The sequence below is a fragment of the Suncus etruscus genome, chromosome 14 (assembly GCF_024139225.1).
Source record: "Suncus etruscus isolate mSunEtr1 chromosome 14, mSunEtr1.pri.cur, whole genome shotgun sequence".
NCBI lineage: Eukaryota > Metazoa > Chordata > Mammalia > Eulipotyphla > Soricidae > Suncus > Suncus etruscus.
This window is the reverse complement of record NC_064861.1, coordinates 23,900,855-23,923,784: the sequence shown is the minus strand read 5'-3', so window position 1 is coordinate 23,923,784 and position 22,930 is coordinate 23,900,855. Positions and strand designations below refer to the sequence as shown.

Here is a 22,930-nt window from a genome sequence, read left to right as displayed (position 1 = left end):
ACACCTGGAGATTTTCAGGTGTTTACTTCTAGCTCTGCACTCAGGAATTACTCCTGGAACTTCTCTGGGAACCATATGAAATGCCTGGTATTGAACTCTGGTCATCTATGTGCAAGACAAGATTTGTACCACTGTGCAATCTCTCCAGACCCCGTGATGGGAAAAAATTTTCATACTAGACAGTAAGTACAGATTAAAATAAAAGGAACATAAAATGTAAAATAAAGTACGGGAAACAATGGTAAGTTTGTCCTACAAATAGTTTCTTTAGACTGGTGTAAGATGAGTACATGTAGTAGAAAATACATTGCTGAGTTGGTATCAGTTTGATAGTACATTTGAAATAAAGGTATTTCCTTATTTTTTAGTTATCCAATACCATTTCCAGAATTGAAGTTCAAGGCTAGAAAAATAGTACAGCAAGTATGATACTTGCCTTGCACATGGTTGTCCTGGATTCAATCCCCAATATTCCAAATGGTCTCCCAAGCCCTGCTGGCAGAGTGCAGAGCCAGAAGTAATTTATGACTGCAGAATAAGTCCAGACCACCACAGGGGGTGTCCCAAAAACAAACAAACAAAAAAACACTTCAAGTTCCAAATCATTGTATCTATGAACTCAATGCCTCTGCAAAATTTCCCAGTGATCAAATAAAGTCAATTTCTTTATTTTTATTTCTTATTAGTTACTGATGAAATGAATAAGATAAATCCTGTAATTAGCTTTAGGATGGAGCATTGCCTATAATCATATAGTAAAGAATTGTTAACTGCTTTATTAATGTAACTATAAACATGGTTTACACAATATTCATCCATATAAAAATACTTAAAGTGTGTTCTTAAATTATATGTGTTTCTTTAGCAAAATATTTGGCTCTATATTTCCACAAGGAGATTATCAAGATAATGGGATAGTTCCCTGTCTTTGGCAATTTATCTTTAAAGTATCACTAAATTGATAACATGAATATGAAAATTAAAATACCAAACGAGGGAAAATAAGAGTTTACAGAAAATATCAGTTATAAAATATTGATTAAATATAGTAACTTTTATTATTTCATCTATACTACTCACAGAAATTTAATATCTACAGAGAAATCATTGGGTATATATATTTGCTTCCAGACTAAAAAAATAGAAAAGCAATGTGTTTTAAGTGGGAAAATTTAATGAAAAAGAATGGTAATTGTTGTAAAGCTTATGAAATGATAAAAGAAAATGTCACTATTTAAGGGAATCAATATTTGGGGTTTTTCCACAAATGAAAAAGACAAGGGACATAATTTCAGGGCTGTATGCTCTTTGAGCAGAGCTGGGCAACACGCAGTTTGTTCAGACAACCTCTGGGCGCCGCTGTTGACCAGAGGGAAAAGAGTTCTCCACTGCGCAGGAGTGTGGAGCAGAGTGCCTTCCTGCTTTGTCCAAGACACTGATCGCGGATGCTGTCTTTAAGCACCTAACAAAATAGTTCTTCCTCAAGACACAAAACTCCAGGGATCTGGCATTGAATTTAAAAACATCGCAGAGACGTCCTGAAAGAAAGCTTCCTAGAGGGTTCAAGAAATGCGAAGGAGCTCCAGAAAAGGCAACATGATGAAAACTGAGGTACTGTTTCTCTTGCTGCTATTTTTTGTGTGTAGAGCAGACTCCTTGCAGATCCAGTACACGATTCCTGAGGAACTGGCTAAGGGCTCAAGAGTGGGAAACCTTGCTAAGGATCTAAAGCTCAGTTTGCAAGAGTTGCCAGGTCGAAAACTGAGGGTTAGTGCGGAAGATTTTTTTACTCTGAGTGCAGAGAATGGGGATTTGTTGGTGAGAGGCAGGATAGATCGTGAGAATATTTGCGGGAGGAAATCTGAGTGTAGTCTAGAATTTGAAGTTGTTGCTGAAAATCCAATGAATGTTTTCCATGTGACTGTAACAATCCAGGACATTAATGACAATGCACCACGTTTCAGTGCGAAAGGCATTGATTTAGACATCAGCGAGTCAGCTTTACCAGGGGTCAAGTTCTCTTTGGATTCTGCACAGGATGCAGATGTAGAAAGTAATTCACTGAAGCTTTACACCATCAGCCCCAATGAACACTTTTCTTTGTCAATGAAATTAAGTCCTGATGGAAGAAAATACCCAGAATTATTGCTGGAAAAGCCTCTGGACAGAGAACAGCAGAGTTCTCTCCACTTAATTCTAACTGCAGTAGATGGTGGGGACCCTCCTCTAACTGGTACCACTGAGATCCGGATTCAAGTCACCGATGCCAATGATAATGGACCAGTGTTCAGCCAGGACACATACAGAGTTAACCTCCAGGAAAACGTGCCCCGAGGAACCTCTGTTCTGAGGCTGATGGCCACTGACCAGGATGAGGGGGCTAATGCAGAGATCACTTATTCCTTCCTCAATGCCCCAACAAGTAGTAGTCTTCTCTTCAGTCTCAATTCAAATACGGGCGTCATCACAACCAATGGTACATTAGACTTTGAAGAGACAAGTAGATACCTATTGGGTGTAGAAGCCAAGGATGGAGGAATACATACGGCTCACTGTAATGTTCAAATCGAAATTACAGATGAAAATGACAATGCTCCAGAAATCACATTCATGTCTCTTTCTAATCAGATTCCTGAAAATTCAGACCTTGGAACTATAATAGCCCTCATTAAAGTGAGAGACAAGGATTCTGGGCAAAATGGTATGGTGGTGTGCCATATTCAGAAAGAAGTTCCGTTCAAATTAGAACCCACCTCTAAGAATTATTACAAGCTGATCATTGACAGTGCTCTAAATCGGGAGCAGATGGCAGAGTATAATGTCACCATCACAGCTACCGACAAAGGCAACCCACCCCTCTCCTCCAGTATAAGCTTCACCCTACACATTGCAGATGTCAATGACAATGCGCCAGTTTTCCATCAGGCGTCCTACGTGGCCCACGTGGCCGAGAACAATCCTCCAGGCGCCTCCATCGCCCAGGTCAGCGCCTCGGATCCCGACCTGGGTCCCAACGGCCAAGTCTCCTACTCCATAGTGGCCAGCGATCTGGAATCACGAGAGTTGGCGTCCTACGTGTCGGTGAGCACTCACAGTGGGGTGGTGTTCGCGCAGCGCGCCTTCGACCACGAGCAGCTACGCGCCTTCCAGCTGACTGTGCAGGCCCGCGACCAGGGCACGCCCGCGCTCAGCACCAACGTGAGCCTGCGCGTGCTGGTGGGCGACCTCAACGACAACGCGCCCAGGGTGCTGTACCCCGCGCTGGGGCCCGATGGCTCCGCCCTGTTCGACACGGTGCCGCGAGCCGCGCAGCCCGGCTACCTGGTCACCAAGGTGGTGGCGGTGGACGCCGACGCGGGACACAACGCCTGGCTGTCCTACCACGTGCTGCAGGCCAGCGAGCCTGGGCTCTTCAGCCTGGGGCTGCGCACGGGGGAGGTGCGCACTGCGCGCGCCTTGGGCGACAGGGACTCGGCGCGACAGCGCCTGCTGGTTGCTGTGCGCGACGGGGGCCAGCCTCCCCTGTCTGCCACCGCCACGCTGCACCTGGTGTTCGCGGACAGCTTGCAGGAGGTGCTGCCAGAGCTCAGTGATGAACCCAAAGTCTCTGACCCTCAGGCTGAGCTGCAGTTTTACCTGGTGCTGGCCTTGGCCCTCATCTCTGTGCTCTTCCTCCTGGCTGTGATTCTGGCCATAGCTGTGCGCCTGAGACACTCCAGCTCCACCAATTGGGGCTGCTTTCAACCTGTTCTCAGTTCCAAGTCTGAACCTGGAGTTCTCTCCAATTACAGTGAGGGAACATTACCCTATTCCTATAATGTATGTGTTGCTTCGCATTCAACAAAAACCAACTTAAATTTTCTGAACCTGACCCCGGAAATCGCTCCTGGTCGAGATCTTTTGTGTGAAGATCCCTCTATGGATACGAATGCATGTGCCAGTAATGAAGACACCCAGATTGCTTGTGATGTTCCTTTGTCGTCTCACGTGAGTTTCTGCAAATGGCTTTAAGATTAATATATATATGCACAAAGATAGTATATAATGTAATGTTTATTTATCATGCAAAGTTAATATTTTTACTTCTTTGGGCCACACCCATTTGATGCTCACGGGTTACTCCTGGCTAAGCGCTCTGAAACTGCCCCTGACTTGGGGGGACCATATGGGACACTGGGGGATCGAACCACAGTCCTTCCTTGGCTAGCGCTTGCAAAGCAAACACCTTACCTTTAGTGCCACCTCACCGGCCCGTTAAATATTTTTGTTCATTACTCTAGTGATGGTCGTAGGAGAAAAATGTGTTTCATGGGTGGAATGCTTTTATTGTTGTTGAATGAAGTGTATGATGTGTGCATAGGGATCGAACATATATGTTATATATGAAAGCATTTTTACATTATTTATTTACTCTACTACTGTTTGGTAGAGTCACATGTTGCCCTGCCTCCAGAGAGATCTTGATTGCTGCATACTGTTGGTAGTTACTGTTGCATTAAATAATTAACGATGGTGCTGGATGGAGAAGGATGGATAGAGGGATTTTTCTCTGCCACCCCAGGCCACGTGGCTCTGCAATCCCCATTCAGTTGGCGGGTCCCAGGTTTAGGTGAATGGCAGAATCAGACTCATCCAGAGACAGGCATCAGGAAGCATCAGCTTTATTCATGCCCTATCCACCACATGTGTGGCCTATATCATAACCTTTTATGCATTCAGTCATTCTTAGTTAGCCCTGCATCTTAACTCCTGTCAGCCATCTTCCCTTTGACCTCTATGCTGGCCAAAGACCAAAAGGGGCAAAGAAGGGCCTCTAATCCCCTGGGTCAAAGGCCTTATATAACCTTCCAAGACCACTCCCCGGAATGGGAGGGGTCTTGCAGGTAAGGTTACAGGGTTACACTTAATATCTGGTTCCCAAGACCCCTCCCAGAAATGGGCGGGTCTCAGGTAGCTACACCTAAATCCAGGGTGGAGTTAGTTACTACTTACCAACATCTGTTGTTGACATTTTTTATATTCAGCAAATCTTGATACAGAGAACTTTTTTGAATGTCAGTACCTTTAAAATGAGCTCTGCTTTTACTGCACTACTGGATCCCCCCTTCAAGATTTACTTATTATAATGCAATAATAGGTCTTTCTGTTTTTTTTTTTCTGCAATGCATACTTTTTTGTTTGTCTGTTTGGTTTTGGGCCACACCAGGCAGCACTTGGGTTACTCCTGGCTTTGCACTCATAAATCGCTCCTGGCAAGTTCAGGGAACTATTTGAGGTGCTGGGGATCAAATTCGGGTTCATTCCTGGTCAGGTGCATGCAAGGCAAACTTTCTACTGCAGTGCTATCATTCTGACCCCACAACACATACTTTTATATACCCTTTTGCAAGATATCTTCGCTGTTATCTTGGCTGGATATTTGTGAATCCAAGAACAGTCCCCAGAATGAGAAATTACTTCCCATCCCCTTGTCCCCTTTCGGGGGAAGACCTTGGAAATATTTATCCGCAGCAAATAATAATCCACACAGACCAGAACGATAGGGTTTAAAAGATCGGGCAAGGAGAGCCAAAGAATCCTCCTGCAGCCAGCAGCTTTTCACAGAAGGACCCCTAACTCCTGTCCCTCCAGCTATTTATTCCCAACTCCACAGCGCCCCACCTGGAAGGGTTAGGTGGGGCAAAAGTCACAGAACAATCCTAAGGAGACACTTTTATATACAATTCCAAGAATCATCTTATGGAAACTTTTTCATATGCTACACCCTTTTAATAATTTTCTTAGCTCTTTTCTTCTCATATGCAACAAATACTTTCTTTTCTTTCTTTCTTTCTTTCTTTCTTTCTTTCTTTCTTTCTTTCTTTCTTTCTTTCTTTCTTTCTTTCTTTCTTTCTTTCTTTCTTTCTTTCTTTCTTTCTTTCTTTCTTTTTTTGGTTTTTGGGTCACACCCGGTAGCGCTCAGGGGTTACTCCTGGCTCTGTGCTCAGAAATCGCTCCTGGCAGACTCAGGGGAACATATGGGATGATGGGAATCGAGCTGGGGTCTGTCCTGTGTTGGCTTCATGCAAGGCAAATACCCTACAACTGTGCTATTGCTCTGGCCCTGTTGGTTTTTTTTTTTTGTTTGGTTAAGGAAAAATAATGTCTGGGGTGGTAGTACACCATGTAGGACATTTTCCTTCCATGAGGCCAACCGGGACTCTTATCCTCAGCATCCTATGTGGTTCCCCAAGCCTGCCAGGAGTAATTTCTGAGTACATAGCCAGGAGTAACACCTGAGTGCCTTCAGGTGTGGCCCAAAAACTGGGTGAAAAAGAGTCACGTACTTGACATAGTTAGCCATAATACATTTGTTTCCAGATAATTAAAAGCAACATTATTGAAAAACAGAAAGAAAAATAAAAAGATAAGCAAGTTTAAAAAACAGAAAGGATAAAGAAAATGTACAGTAGCAAGTACATTTGTGAAAATGTATCTACAATAAAGTAATAATACAATGTCAGAAGGTTTATCTCTTGATGCTAGCTGTCCATTATGTTAAACTGGTATGTTCCTATAGGGATGACAACATTAAATAAATAAAGTTGTCCAGAAATTCAAAGCACTATTACTGATACTGCGACTTCTAGGGTCATGGACTTTTAGATAGGTATACTTTTAGATTAGACTACATTTTCCTGAATTGTAAAGGGATAATGAGGCAGGGCCATTGGGAAAATGGAAGTCACTTATTTTGGATCAGCTTTATTTTCCTTTATAATCTCATTCAACATGATATTTGAAAGGGCCGGAGAGATAGCATGGAGGTAAGGCGTTTGCCTTGCATGCAGAAGGACAGTGGTCCGAATCCTGGCATCCCATATGGTCCCCTAACCCTGCCAGGGACGATTTCTGAGTGTAGAGCCAGGAGTAGCTCCTGAGCACTGCCGGGTGTGACCCAAAAACCAAAAAAAATTATATTTGAAAACATTGATAATTTACTTTAGATTTCTTCTACTTTGTCACTATTATAGTTACATAATAAATATTTTGGTATGTAAAACCCTTTCCTTATATATTTTATTTTATCAAAGCACAAGTTTTTTTTTTTTTTAGAAATAAGCCAATTTAGGGCCCGAAGAGATAGCACAGCGGCGTTTGCCTTGCAAGCAGCCACTCCAAGACCAAAGGTGGTTGGTTCGAATTCTGGTGTCTCATATGGTCCCCCGTGCCTGCCAGGAGCTATTTCTGAGCAGACAGCCAGGAGTAACCCCTGAGCACCGCCGGGTGTGACCCAAAAACTAAAAAAAAAAAAAGAAAAAGAAAAAAGAAAGAAAGAAGCCAATTTTCCAGCATTTTATTTTACCTCAACCACCAGAAATTTGTTAGTACTTTGAGGATTGTAAAATATACTTTTAAGCTGCTCTTCAAAAGTTGAGGATTTTAAATTTTGAATAATTAACAGAAGTTTGTGTCTGGTGAAGTGCAGGATAATGTAAGGAATGGTTCTTGCTGCTCTTTCTCAATTTGAATTAAATATCCTAAATAATCATAAGAAAACTGAATCATACAATGATAACATATTCAAACAAAACAGTTCCTCTTTTTTGGTTTGCTTATTTTTGTTTGTTTTGGGGCCATATCCAGCATATGGTACTCAGGGCTGGTACTCAGGGTCTGGCTCTGGACTCTAGCAAGTTCAGATCAGTCACGTGCAAGGCAAATGCCCTACCTGCTATGCTATTGCTCTAGTCCTCTTAATTGTTTATTTTTAAAGATGAAGATAAAGTAAACTTATGAGTAAATTAATACCTCTGATTGTATCCTTGTGTGATAAAAGGTCTTTGAAATATTTAGTTTTGCTTTTTACAATATTTTGATCTAATTTTCCTGCCTATTTACTTTTATTATTCATTTGAAGATCAACTATTCACCCATTGCTTGGGTTATGCAGTTTTATTAAGTGACTCAGTCATTAAGCTTTGAAAATTTACTTGAGTGTAAATTCTACAAGGTGCTCACCTAAAGCTTGAGAATACATTAAACATTTAGTTACAGTTATTGTTTGTGGCCCAGATTCTTCTGTATACAAAATGAATGAGCAAATTCTCTTCCCAAATTGATCACCATATTTGCCAAATGTATTTGCACAAGTTATTAAGCTGTAGTAGATATTTCCTTTCAAGAGAGTTGAAAAGTTACTCCAAATATTAAAGGATCAACTCATGTTAGGCATAATTCTTTCCTAACTTAGGCTAAAGCACAGACTGACAGTTTTCCAAACATTGTTCTTTTCATCTCTCTATCCTTCTGCTCCTCAAGTCCATCTTTGTTTCTGAAAAATAATGTGTTTCTCACACAATAAACTGTTTTTAAAAGGGGGCTTGGGAATAAATAATTCATAAATTTAACTAATCTAAACATCTTTAACAAAAAATATAAATTTCCTCTGTGGGGAAAAAGTATATGGGTTATTCCACAAGATATTTTAAATATTTGTGTGTTTTATTTTAAAGTTTGTTATTATTTTATATCTTTATTTTAATTTAAACAAAATAAAAGAAATAGAAATTACTTTAGGGTGGAAATAAGGAAAAGAAAAAGCATACGCAAGGGGTACTTTTTCCACAAAGAATAGGTTGCAGTAACAGGTAAGACTCTGGGTGTCGCTGTTCGCCCATCGAGGGAAAAAACAACCTGGAATTTAATCCTAACACAAGATTTATACATCACAAAGCACTGGACCTGGGTAAGAGCTTAAAGAAAGCTTCAAACTGGAACCCTGAGAACTTCGATTGCCAAAGATTAAAGCGCATCATCTTGGACCTCCAGGAGTTCCTGGGGTTCTCCAAAGCTCACCGGCGAAAGCCCAGAATAAAGCTATTCCGCAGCGGGGGCTGTAATGGCGCCTTTTTACCAGCCAGACTGCAGCAGGCTTGTCCGGATCTGTGTTCTACTGGGGATTCTCTGGGAAATCCGGGCCGAACAGATTCGCTACTCGGTGCCTGAGGAGCTGGACAAAGGCTCCTTCGTGGGCGACATCGCTAAAGATCTAGGGCTGGAGCCCCGGGAATTGGTGGAGCGCGGAGTCCGCATCATCTCCAGAGGTAGGAAGCAGCTCTTTGCTTTGAACCAGCGAAGCAGCAGCCTGGTCACTGCGGGCAGGATAGACCGGGAGGAGCTCTGTGACAGAGCTCCAAAGTGTATAGTAAACCTGGAGATTCTCCTGGAAGACAAAGTTTGGGGGGTTGAAGTGGAAATAGTCGATGTTAATGATAATGTGCCCAGCTTTGGGACGGAGCAAAGGGAAATAAAAATCATTGAAACTGAAAATCTTGGGGCAAGATTTCCTCTTCCCGAAGCCTTTGATCCAGATGTTGGGGAAAACTCCCTGCAGGGTTACCAGCTCAGCTCCAATGTTCACTTCTCCCTGGAAGTGCAAAGAGGAGCTGATGGGATTAAGTATCCAGAGTTGGTGCTGGAGCGCACCCTGGATAGGGAGGAAGAGGCGGTTTATCACTTGGTTCTCACTGCATTCGACGGTGGTGAACAGGCTCACTCTGGATCTGCTAAAATTCACATAATACTTATGGATGTCAACGACAATGGCCCCATGTTCACGCAGCCCCAGTACCACGTGAATGTTCCAGAAAACCTGCAGGTGGGCTCCCGCCTTCTCACTGTAAAAGCCACTGATCCAGATGAAGGCGCCAATGGGGAAGTAACGTATTCTTTCCGCAAAGTGAGGGATAAAATATCCCAGCTATTCCAGTTGGATTCTCTGACTGGAGATATAACATTATCAGGCTACCTAGATTATGAAGACTCTGGATTCTATGATATAGATGTAGAAGCTCATGATGGACCTGGTCTCCGAGCCAGAAGTAAGGTTCTGGTGACAGTTCTGGACATTAATGACAATGCTCCAGAAATCACAGTTACATCTCTCACCAGTTCCATCCAAGAAGCTTCTTCTCCTGGTACAGTGATTGCACTTTTTAATGTTCATGATAGTGATTCCAGCGATAATGGCCTTGTCACATGCTCTATTCCAGGCCACCTGCCATTCACACTTGAAAAGACATATGGAAGTTATTATCGGTTGCTGACAAACAGAATTCTGGATAGGGAAGAAGTCCCAGACTATAACATCACCATAACTGTCACTGATCATGGAACTCCACCATTATCTACAGAAACTCACATTTCCTTGCATGTGGCAGACATTAATGACAATGCTCCTTCTTTCCCTCATGCTTTCTACTCTACCTACATCCCGGAGAACAATCCCAGGGGAGCCTCGATTTTAACCCTGACTGCCCAGGACCTTGACAGCATGGAGAATGCCAAAGTCACATACTCTCTCTTTGAGGACACATTTCAGGGTGTCCCTCTCTCTTCCTATGTCTCCATCAACTCTGACACTGGTGTCCTCTATGCACTGAACTCATTTGACTATGAGCAGGTTAGAGAGCTACAGCTGTGGGTGACAGCTAGTGATAGTGGGGATCCTCCACTCAGCAGCAACGTATCTGTGAATCTGTTTGTTCTGGACCAGAACGACAATGCTCCTGAGATCCTGTACCCCACAACTCCCATGGATGATTCCACTGGGGTGGAGCTGGCCCCCCGCTCTGCAGAACCTGGCTACCTGGTGACCAAAGTGGTGGCAGTGGACAGAGACTCAGGCCAGAATGCCTGGCTGTCCTACCGCCTACTTAAGGCCAGTGAGCCAGGGCTGTTCACAGTGGGGCTGCACACGGGTGAGGTGCGCACTGCCCGTGCCCTGCTGGACAGAGATGCCCTCAAGCAGAGCCTAGTAGTGGGAGTCCAGGACCATGGGCGCCCTCCTCTCTCAGCCACGGTCACACTTACAGTGGCCGTGGCCGACAGCATTCCTGATGTTCTGGCAGATCTGAGCAGCATCATTGCCCCTGCCAACCAGGAGGACTCAGACCTCACGCTCTACCTGGTGGTGGCAGTGGCCGTGGTCTCCTGTGTCTTCTTGGCCTTTGTCATCATGCTGCTGGCACTCAGGCTGAGGCGATGGCATTCATCGCGCCTGCTGCAGGCTTCTGCAAGCGGATTGGCCGGAGTTCCTGCCTCGCACTTTGTGGGCGTGGACGGGGTCAGGGCTTTTCTGCAGACCTACTCACATGAGGTGTCCCTGACTGCGGACTCGCGCAAGAGTCACCTGATCTTCCCGCAGCCCAACTATGCTGACACCCTCATCAGCCAAGAGAGCTGTGAGAAAAGCGAGCCTCTCTTGGTGTCTCAGGATTTACTTGAAATAAAAGGAGGCCCCAATCTTCAGGTGAGTCAATCTTGCTAATTGAAATGTAAGTTGAGAGTGGTGCAAATTATCTCCAACTTTTTTACATATGTAAAAAATAAAAGCATTTTTAGTATTCTATTGCTTTAAAGCTGGAGGGTGGATTAATAGTGATCAATAGTTTGATACACCTAACTGTTATGTTATTTTTTTTTCAGTCTTCGTTTGGTTATGTTTCAGTAGCAAATTCTTAATTTTATATCTCTAGCCACTTCTTTAATATTTGTGGGGGCCTCCCAAGCAGTGCTTCGGGACCACACCCAGCAATACTTAAGATCACCAGGGCTACACTGAGATGGGTTGGGGGGAACATGCAGTGTCTGAGACCAAGTTGGGTCTCTGTGCACCACTTTTCTTCTTCAAGTGCCTCTTTCCTTTAAGAATTTCTGGAAGGATATATTAGAACAACTAAATAGAAAACAGTTGTGTCAAGTCATATATAGAATTCTCGCTTAGAAACTTTTGTTAAATCTGAACTGAGTAATTTTAAATTTCACTATTTACATCTTAAAATACTTTGCTTGAAGCCTAGTTTTCCCTCCATAAAGATGATTTTTGATTTAGTGGAAGAACATATACTTTTCTTTGATAAAATTCTGAGTTTCAGCTCCTATGCCACCACCACCACCACCACTAAATTGTTTTCCATCCTGACAAGTTGTAAGTTATGATAAAACGCTTAGCTTTAGATAGAACTTTTTTTTAATTTATTTTTTTTTAATTTTTATTTTGATCATAGTGGCTTACATATTGTTGACAATAATATTTAGGTACATATTTACATAAAATCAGGGGGGATTCCCATCACCAAATTGTCCTCCCTACACCTCCGTTTCTGTCCTACCTTCCATTTCCTTTTCCCTCACCCCAGGGCGGCTAGAATATGTGGTCCCCTCTGTATCCAACCCTGTATCCAACTCTGTATCCAAGACCTGTTTGGTCTTGATGCCTCCCTTATTTCCCCCTCTAACTGGAGGCAGGACTAGCTAGTTCAAGTTGCGTGGTTTTGTTTGAAAAAGAGAAAAGTGATAAACTGGGGTAAGAGTCTAATACCCCGAAAATGGGCGGAGTCCTTCTAAAGGCTCTCATCATCAATTTGGGAGATGGAGAAAAAGAAGGTGAAACACTCCACTAGTACCAAAAGAAGTATCAAATATCCAGTGAGGGCTCCAGCTATATCGATAAGCACCTCAAAGAACAGACAAAACAAACAAACCAACAAAAACAAAAACAAAAACAAAAACAGACAAACAAAAATCATGCCATGGTCTTGAATTGAGAAACATGGCCTAGCACATAACGAAAGAGAAGAAAGGAAGAGAGAAAAAAAAAGTAAGTATAATTGGGGACAACACTTTCAATAATCACACCCAAACAGAGAAATCGACCAAAATAGATAGGTAAATCAAAAATAATAATAACAATAATAAATGAAGGTAATATATATATTTATATAAAAAATAACCAAGGTTTTGTGCTTTTTTGTATTTGGTTTTTTTCCCTCCTGCCCTGGCACAGTAAATATTGGGGTCATTTGAAAAGGAATTCACTTGGCCTAAGTGATATGGGGTTTCTCCGTCCTTGGAGCATACTGTCATGGGATCAACTCTAGACTTTGCTCAGGATCAGGGTCCTTTACTTTCCCAGTGGTGTTTTTTTGTTTGTTTGTTTGTTTTTTGTTTTTTTTTTTGTGTGTGTGTGTGTGTGGAAGACTTCTGCTCTGTGTTTAGAGGTCTCAGTATCTGCACAGATCCTGAGGTGGGACTTATGATGAAGTCAGTCTTTGTGGTTCTAGAGGTTCTGTTACCTCAGTGTCATTTTAATCCATCTTCTGTGGTTGGTGATCTTGGTCTTTGCACTGAACCTAGGGTGGCACCTAGCATAGCGTCTTTCTTTGTGCTTCCAGAAGCCCCATTCCGTTACAATTGTCTCTGCCAGACCTTTGGGACTGGGGATCATGATTATTGTGCAGGTCATATTTCAAACCCTAAACTAGGGCTCTTTTATTGGTCCCAAGATGTATACAGTCTGGTCGTGGTTCTAGCAGCCAGTCATCTGCAAATCCCGATCTTGGTTTTTGGACCTACCAAAGGGTGCCAAGACTTCTGGTTTTGTCTTGTCGTTAGTTGGTAAGGTAGGCTAATCTGCTCTAAGGTCAAGATGTTCGCATTTTCCTCGTTGTCAGGATATCATGTTAGAGCTGGGCCTTGTTGTTGGTCCCGACGTATCAAGGCTGTCCCAGATGGAGTTTGTTTCCTGCAGCTGTTGTGAAGAGCTGTGCCGTTTCTATGTCGGGGATCAAGGGTTCAAGGCTGGATGAATGGTATCTAATCACCTGAGGTCTAAGTTGATTCCACATGACATATTTTCAAGGCAGGAGATATCCCTATATTGTAAACAACTATGAGTTCCTATCTCTAGTAGATAGGAGCTCTTTTAACTTTAACAGAAATAGGTCTGCCAGTAAATTGGCATTTAAAATATTGCAATTTCTGAGGTACCTCATCATTCCTTGACTTTATTCCTATGACTACCCAAATATATTGCAGGAGGGATTATAGAAAGAGTACAGTGGGTAGGACTCTTGCCTTGTATGAGCCTGACTTGGGTTTGATCCTTGGAACCCCATATGGTTCCCTATGTCCTGTCAATAGTGTTCCCTGAGCACAGAACCAGGAGTAAGCCCTGTAGCAAAAATAACTTTAATAATTGAAAATTACTGTTATAATATCACTATGAGACCTCCATTTCTACAGAAACATAACTTTGTTTTCATGGGGTCTTGTTTGTTTGGGAGAACACACCCAGTCTTGCTCAAGTTATTCTAGACAGAGCTTTTGAATCACTCCTGGTGAGGCTTAGAGATGCCAGGGATCGAGTCCATGTCAACTGCATGCAAGGCAAGCGCCTTACTTACTATATCATCTTGCTAGTCCTATAATCATAACTTTTAAATATCTTTCCTTGATCATCAGAGGAGCAACTTGCAAAAGTTGATTCAAAAGCTCTGTTTGGAGTAAGCCTTGAGCAAGACTGGGTGTTTTCTCCCAAACAAACAAGACCCCATGAAAACAAAGTTATGTTTCTGTAGAAATGGAGGTCTCAGTGATATTAGAACAGTAATTTTCAATTATTAAAAAAAGTTGACCTCTCGAATGATATGTTTTGTAATAATTGGTAAAGGGCCTCATCCCCATAGCTTCTAATTACTCTTTACTAAATCTATGATTATGTGGTTTGGGGATGATCTGATATGGGAAAAGTATCTTATGTGCAATATACATGACACTATTGTTCCTGTGCTTGCATTTAGCTATGAGTTACTCAGGATTTATAAGTGTTTAGGACTACATAGATCAGTGATGTCTGAATCCTGGATGGATATCAACAAATTCTGGAGTACACTCCAACTCTGTTTAAGAAGAGTTCAAGGGGCCGGGTAGGTGGCGCTGGAGGTAAGGTGTCTGCCTTGCAAGCGCTAGCCAAGGAAGGACCGCGGTTCGATCCCCCGGCGTCCCATATGGTCCCCCCCAAGCCAGGGGCGATTTCTGAGCACATAGCCAGGAGTAACCCCTGAGCGTCAAACGGGTGTGGCCCAAAAACCAAAAAAAAAAAAAAAAAAAAAAAAAAAAAGAAGAGTTCAAGTTTTTAAATGCTTCATGGGAAATCATGGTACAACACTTAAACAAGAAATTAATATAGAATTATCCTGCATGTAAAGAAGTCATAGAAAGTGAATGGAAAAGTAATTTCTGGTGAGAGTTCATTGAAAATACAAAATTAGTCAAATGTAATTTGGTAATATCAATATTTTTGAAACATATTTGTTTGCTGACATTGGGAAGGAATTCCAGTATCATGTTTTAAAAGTCTAAAATAGCAATGGCTAATTTGTAACTTAATATCAGAAGGAAACTTTTTTTTTTGCTTAAACTGCATTGGGCTTTTTTTAAATTATATTTTAGGTAAAATTATTTTGCAACTATATCATAGCACCACCATAGCACCATAGCATCACAGATATGCCAAAAAAAATTAGGGGGGGAGGAAATTTTTTGTGTTGATATGAAATAGACATCAAGATATATTGAGAAACAGAATATGGCTATATTGTAGGCTTCATTTGTATCTAAAAGTGTGGATATATTTATAAATTCTTGATTAGCTATAACTATCCAGTTTTTTATCATTAGTTCTGGGAGAAATGTGTTGTTAAAAACAAAGAAGAATGTATAGAATATGTGACATATAACACTTGAATTTGTAACTATATAAATATTCACCTATGTTTAAAACAACTACCTTTATATACAAAAATGTTTTAAAGCACAAATCACTGTTTTAAATGCAAATAAAGCCCAAAAGACAAGATAAAAAGATCATTTTCTTCACAAAATACATTTACAAGCTACTTGTGCAGTTTCTCTAGAAAACCTCTGGGCGTCGCTGTAAGTCCAAAGAAAAGCGAGTCTTTTCAAGGTTCACTAAGAACCTCAGAGGTTCCTTGCTACAGCTAGCAACACAGAGGCGGCCAGTACAGATTCCGACGCAGAAAATAAGCACAAAGTGACCCTGGGCTGGGTTTTGCATCGGTGGAGGGTTTGTTCCTCCTCCTCGCCAGGAGCAGAGAAGCAGCGGAGGAAGCCAGTGGATCAAGTCGATTGCGGAGAGGAACGGTCCTGCAATGTGGCGGCAGGTTTTGTTGCCGGTCCTGCTGTCTTTGTTCCGCAGAGCTCTCCCGGATCAGATCCGTTACTCAGTTCCCGAGGAGCTGGCCAAGAACTCAGTGGTAGGAAATCTTTCTAAAGATCTGGGGCTCAGAGTCCAGGACTTGCTGGCCCGGAAGCTTCGGGTGAGTGCAGAAAAGGACTATTTCACTATAAACTCTGGGAGTGGTGAGCTAATTGTGAGTGACAGGATAGACCGAGAGGAGATTTGTGGGAAGAAACTTCAATGTATTCTGGATTTTGAAATCGTCGCTGAAAACCCACTAAGCATTTTCCACATAGCAGTAACAGTGGAGGATATAAATGACAACACCCCCTTATTCAAACAGAGTAAGATTGATTTAAAGATTGTAGAATCCACTAAGCCGGGTAAAACATTTCCACTGGATCCGGCCCTGGATTCAGATGTTGGCCTGAATTCATTGCAAAGATACCACCTTAAGGATAATGAATACTTTGATCTTGCAGAAAAACTGACTCCAGATGGGTATAAATATCCTGAGTTGATTCTGAAACATTCTCTCGACAGAGAAGAGAAGAATTTCCACCCATTGCTTCTTACAGCTGTGGATGGCGGTGACCCAGCCTTGAGCGGTGCTACCCAGATCCAAGTCCAAGTCACTGATGCCAATGATAACCCCCCAGTGTTTAGCCAGGATGTGTACAGGGTCAGCTTGCGGGAGGGTCTGCCCCCAGGTTCTTCTGTGCTTCGAGTGACCTCCACAGACCAAGATGAAGGCATCAACGCAGAGGTCACCTACTCCTTTCATCACGTGGACGAACGGGTGGAACAATTATTTAACTTAAATAAAAGAACAGGTGAAATCACAACAAAGGGCGAGCTTGATTTTGAAATAGCTAACCGTTACACTATAAATATCGAAGCAAAAGATCCTGGAGAGTTAGCAGCTCACTGCAGTGTCCAAATTGAAATTCTGGATGAGAATGATTGCGCACCTGAACTGATTGTGACGTCAGTATTTACCCCCCTACCGGAAGATTCGCCATCTGGTACAGTGATCGCCTTAATAAAAACAAAAGATAGAGACTCTGGAGAAAATGGAGAGGTTTATTGCCGCCTCTTGGGGAAGACAGGGTTTACCTTGAAATCTTTTTCGAAGAATTATTACAACCTGGTGACTGAAGGGACTCTGGATAGAGAGGAGACCTCTGAATACAACATCACTGTCATGGCCTATGACCGAGGTAAACCATCTCTCACCTCTAGAGTAAGCATCACTCTGCAGCTCGCAGATGTCAACGACAACGCCCCGGTTTTCCAGCAGGCGTCCTACGTGGCCCACGTGGCCGAGAACAATCCTCCAGGCGCCTCCATCGCCCAGGTCAGCGCCTCGGATCCCGACCTGGGCCCCAACGGCCAAGTCTCCTACTCCATAGTGGCCAGCGACCTGGAGCCTCGCGAGCTGGCGTCCTACGTGTCTGTGAGCGCGCACAGCGGAATGGTGTTCGCGCAGCGCGCCTTCGACCACGAGCAGCTGCGCGCCTTCCAGCTGACTGTGCAGGCCCGCGACCAGGGCACGCCCGCGCTCAGCACCAACGTGAGCCTGCGCGTGCTGGTGGGCGACCTCAACGACAACGCGCCCAGGGTGCTGTACCCCGCGCTGGGGCCCGATGGCTCCGCCCTGTTCGACACGGTGCCGCGAGCCGCGCAGCCCGGCTACCTGGTCACCAAGGTGGTGGCGGTGGACGCCGACGCGGGACACAACGCCTGGCTGTCCTACCACGTGCTGCAGGCCAGCGAGCCTGGGCTCTTCAGCCTGGGGCTGCGCACGGGGGAGGTGCGCACTGCGCGCGCCTTGGGCGACAGGGACTCGGCGCGACAGCGCCTGCTGGTTGCTGTGCGCGACGGGGGCCAGCCTCCCCTGTCTGCCACCGCCACGCTGCACCTGGTGTTCGCGGACAGCTTGCAGGAGGTGCTGCCAGAGCTCAGTGATGAACCCAAAGTCTCTGACCCTCAGGCTGAGCTGCAGTTTTACCTGGTGCTGGCCTTGGCCCTCATCTCTGTGCTCTTCCTCCTGGCTGTGATTCTGGCCATTGCTCTGCGCCTGAGAAACTCCTGCAGCCCTACCACTAGGTGCTGCTTCCAACCTGTTCTCAAGTCTGAACCTGGGGTTCTTCCCAATTACAATGACGGAACATTACCCTATTCCTACAATCTCTGTGTTGCCTCACAGTCAGCTAAAACTGAATTTAATTTTCTCAATGTAACCCCAGAAGTGGCTCCCTCTGGAGACCTGCTCTGCGACAATGACTCATGGGTACCAGGTACAAATCCTGGAGACACTAATGTGCCCTTTGCCTCAGACACCATTTTTAAGGTGAGTTTACTTTATTTCACTTATTTTCACTTTGGAATTCATTGTTCCTTAACAAATAACCTAGGCGTTTGCACTTCAAAATTTATTATATAGTGCGTCAAATGTACATAGTTTTCATCTTTATTTTTAAATTAGCTAATCACTAATTTGAAGTAAGTTTTCTCTCTTATAAGTAAGTTATGGTTTTCCCCTTCGTTAAAAACTCTCACTATATAAACTACTACTCTTTCTTTCTTGTCTTAAAATTTCTTTATCTAAAGGTTTGTTACTATGGGACTTTAAGCAATTCTTTTCACGTTTATCATTTAAATATGAGCCTTACTTATAGTATTTGCTTGGTTTAATTAGGAAACAGAGGAAGGATTTTACCCATTATCATGGGCTGTCAGCAGCAGGCAATGGGTCCTGTGACCAAAGACCAGCAATTTACAAGCAGAGTGTTTTGTATCCCAGTTCTAATTATTTGAGGTTTGAGGGGTGACACACTCAGTGGCACTCAGAAGTTACTCCTGGCTCTGCAATCAGAATTCACTCTTGCCAGGGGACCATTTGGATGCCAGGGATCAAACCCTGGTTGCCCATATGCAAGGCAAATACCCTACCTGTGATATTGCCCCCCATCTAATGTGGGTTTTTTTTTAGATTTTTGGGCCACACCCAGTAATGTTCAGGAGTTACTCCTGTCTCTGCGCTCAGAAATAGTTCCTGATTCCGGGGACCATGTGGGACACTGGGAAATTGAACTGTGGTCCATCCTGGGTCAGCTACATGCAAGGCAAATGCCCTACAACTGTGCCATTGCTCTAGCCCCTGCCCCAATCTAATTTTTAAGGGAAGTAAAACTTGAGGTTTATTGATCTTTCTTGTTAAGGGTTTGTTTAATTAGTGGGAGAGATATTTATAATGCATAGAACAAATTCTATTGGAAAAAACATTCAGTGAGAAAAATTTGCAACATATATTCACAAAACTTAATTTTTAAGTTTTCTAATATACATTTTATTTTATTGTGAATTTGGATACTCAAAATTTATTCTCTCAATATACTCATACATACTTTTAAAACGTAATGTGGCTTTTTATTATACTATAAATGCATTAAACTTAAATCTGTCACAACATAGATAGCTCACTCACTGCCTGCTTGATGATAAGAATCTGGACATCATTTTTTCTGCATTGGTATTGAGCTTAAGCTTTTTATTCTGTGGTCATTATGATTTTGGGGGGGATATTTTGAAGGCTATTTTCAGCAGAGTTCAGGGCTTACTTTTAGCTCTGTGCCTGGTGTTGCTTATGGTATCAGGGATAAAACCTGGGTTGTTCACATGCAAGGCAAACATTCTATACGCTGTACTATCTCTCCAGTTCCAACTATTATGATTTTCCCCCAAGAGTGTGTCACTACAAAACAACTTTAAGTTAAACATAATAATGGAAAAATTAATGTAACCCAACTGAGAATTTGGAAAGATATTATGGCAATTAAGGTGCTTGTTTTGCATGTACCTGATTCTGGGATCACATATACACATGTAAGTATACATAAACTCCCCGTACAATATAGTCTATGTAGATGCCATATCCTTAGTGTTAAAATCAGGAAATGTTCCTAAAGATCTCAAACTTTTTTCCAAGACCTAAAAAGTAACAAGAGTGTCCTTTAACTTTTTCTGCATATGGCAGCTAATACAATTTGCATCTTTCAGTGGGCCTTTCTGAATGGTACATTGAGAGAGCTAGGTTTGTTTTCTAGACATTATTGTGTATAAATGGACACATTTTCAAAATATATTATAAAATATGAAGCAGTAAAACTTGAAAAGTTTTTATTTTTGAATTTCTTAAGCAGTAAGAAAAGACCCAATGGCACATTAAATAACATAAAAATTTCTAAAAATATAAAGAATTTAAACTGTATATGGATCTCATGGATTGAATAAATGATTTTATAATTTAAAAATATTAATTAAATATAATAAAATTTATGCCATGATTCAATAATGTTGTTCCCAAAAGTATTAGAAATAAAATATCTAAGATTTATGAAGTAACTGAACAGGTGTAGTAACTGGTTAGGACTCTAAGCGTCGCTGTTCACCAAAGTGGGAAAGAAGCTTTCGCTGTTGCGTCCTGTGTCTCAGCTCCTGCGCCAAGCAAGCACAGACAAGACAAGCTCCTAAGGAAAAATTGCTGACCCGCGCTCCTCATTCATCTTTGTCGGCAATACGTTACCCTTGAATTTAGAGAAATAAAGAAATAGCAGCAGGAATCAAAATGAGGAGAAAATTGGGCCGAGAGAAGGCAAGGGCGGAGTTACCAAGGAGTTGGGGCTGCAGAAAGCTGCTCCTGCTTCTCATGGTCCTGAGGACGCCAGGGGGAATCGGAGGCGAGCAGATCCGCTACTCGGTGCCAGAGGAGATGGACAAAGGCTCCTTCGTGGGCAACATCTCCAAGGACCTGGGCTTGGAGCCCCAGGCAGAGCATGGAGTCCGCATCGTCTCCAGAGGTAGGACGCAGCTCTTTGCTTTGAATCCGGGAAGTGGCAGCCTGGTCACCGCGGGCAGGATAGACCGAGAGGAGCTCTGCGCCCAGATTACGCCGTGCCTGGTGAGTTTTAACATCCTGATTGAGAATAAAATGCAAATTCATGGCGTAGAAGTGGAAATAGTTGATATTAATGATAACTTCCCACGTTTTCGGGATGAGGAAGTAAAAGTTAAGATTAATGAAAATGCCCCTCCAGGAACACGGCTCGTGCTTCCCTTTGCGCGGGATGCGGACGTGGGTATCAATTCCCTCCAAAGTTACCAGCTCAGCTTCAATAAGCATTTCTCTTTGGATGAGAAAAGCGAAAGTGATGGGCAAAAATATCCAGAACTGGTACTGGAATGGCCCTTGGACCGCGAGAAAGTGGCAGTCCACGACCTTCTTCTCACAGCTTTAGACGGTGGACGCCCCATACTCTCGGGCACTACGCATATCCGAGTAATGGTCCTCGACGCCAACGATAATGCGCCCCTGTTCACTCAGTCAGAATACAGGGTGAGTGTTCCAGAGAATATATCTGTTGGCACTCGGCTGCTCACACTTACTGCCACAGACCCAGATGAAGGACTAAATGGGAAACTGACCTACTCTTTTCGCAATGAAGAAGACCAAATTTCTGAGACGTTCCAACTTGATTCCAACCTGGGTGAAATTACGACTGTCCAACCATTGGACTATGAAGAATCCAGATTCTACTTCATGGAAGTGGTAGCTCAGGATGGTGGTGCTCTTCTTGCCAGTGCAAAAGTGTTGGTCACAGTAGAGGATGTGAATGACAATTCCCCTGAACTGACCCTTACCTCTCTTGCCAGATCTGTCTCTGAAGACTGCCTTCCAGGAACTGTCATTGCACTGTTTAGCGTGCACGATGGTGATTCTGGGAAGAATGGAGAGATTGCATGTTCCATCCCTAGGAACTTGCCCTTTAAATTGGAAAATTCTGTTGATAATTACTATCATTTAGTAACAACCAGAGCTCTGGACAGAGAAGAGATCTCAGAATATAACATCACAGTCACTGTCACTGATGGTGGAAACCCACCTCTCTCTACAGAAAACCACATCTCCTTGAAAGTGGCAGACATCAACGACAACCCTCCCATCTTTTCTCATACCTCCTATTCCACCTACATCCCAGAAAACAACCCCAGAGGCATATCCATCTTCTCTGTGAGTGCCCATGACCGTGACAGTGGCAACAATGCACAGATCATGTACTCTTTGGTCAAGGACTTGTTTCAGGGGGCACCTCTCTCCTCCTTTGTTTCCATCAATTCTGACACTGGTGTCCTCTATGCTCTTCGCTCATTTGACTATGAACAAATTAGAGATCTACAGCTATGGGTGACAGCCAGTGACAGTGGGGACCCTCCACTCAGCAACAATGTGTCCATCAATCTGTTCATTCTGGACCAAAATGACAATGTACCTGAAATTTTATACCCAGCCCTCCCCACTGATGGCTCCACTGGGGTAGAATTAGCTCCCCGCTCTGCAGAGCCTGGATACCTGGTGACCAAGGTGGTAGCAGTCGACAAAGACTCAGGCCAGAACGCTTGGCTGTCTTACCGCCTGCTCAAGGCCAGTGAGCCAGGGCTGTTCGCAGTGGGGCTGCACACTGGTGAGGTGCGCACTGCCCGTGCCCTGCTGGACCGAGATGCACTCAAGCAGAGCCTGGTGGTGGGGGTCCAGGACCATGGTCACCCCCCTCTATCTGCTACTGTCACACTTACAGTGGCTGTGGCAGACAGCATTCCTGATGTTCTGGCAGACTTGGGCAGCATCAGTGCCCCCACTAACCAGGAGGACTCAGATATTACCCTCTACTTGGTGGTGGCAGTGGCCGTGGTCTCCTGTGTCTTCCTGGCCTTTGTCATCGTGCTGTTGGCACTCAGGCTGAGGCGCTGGCATTCATCGCGCCTGCTGCAGGCTTCTGCAAGCAGATTGGCTGGCATCCCTGCCTCACACTTTGTGGGCGTGGATGGGGTCAGGGCTTTCCTGCA

The 22,930-nt window shown here is 43.5% G+C and overlaps 2 protein-coding genes across 7 annotated transcripts in view; both read left to right on the top strand.

Annotated features, from left to right (window-relative positions):
* Positions 1 to 22,930, top strand: part of LOC126027838 (protocadherin gamma-C5) — a 200,918-nt gene that overhangs the window by 24,561 nt on the left and 153,427 nt on the right. The window contains exon 1 of one of the 6 annotated variants that reach the window (XM_049786872.1): positions 3,898 to 3,987. The exons of 4 other annotated variants lie outside the window; for them this stretch is intronic. In XM_049786872.1, coding sequence (XP_049642829.1) covers positions 3,919 to 3,987 — 69 coding nt within the window. In that variant the 5' untranslated portion in view covers positions 3,898 to 3,918. Of the gene's footprint in view, positions 1 to 3,897; positions 3,988 to 15,750; positions 18,378 to 22,930 lie in introns of those variants that run through there. One more of the 6 variants, XM_049786868.1, reaches the window with a different exon arrangement.
* Positions 20,462 to 22,910, top strand: LOC126027493 (protocadherin gamma-A5-like; the record flags this gene model as incomplete). Its single annotated transcript, XM_049786501.1, has 1 exon — positions 20,462 to 22,910. A coding segment is annotated over exon 1 (2,256 nt), but the record flags the coding sequence as incomplete, so codon positions are not given.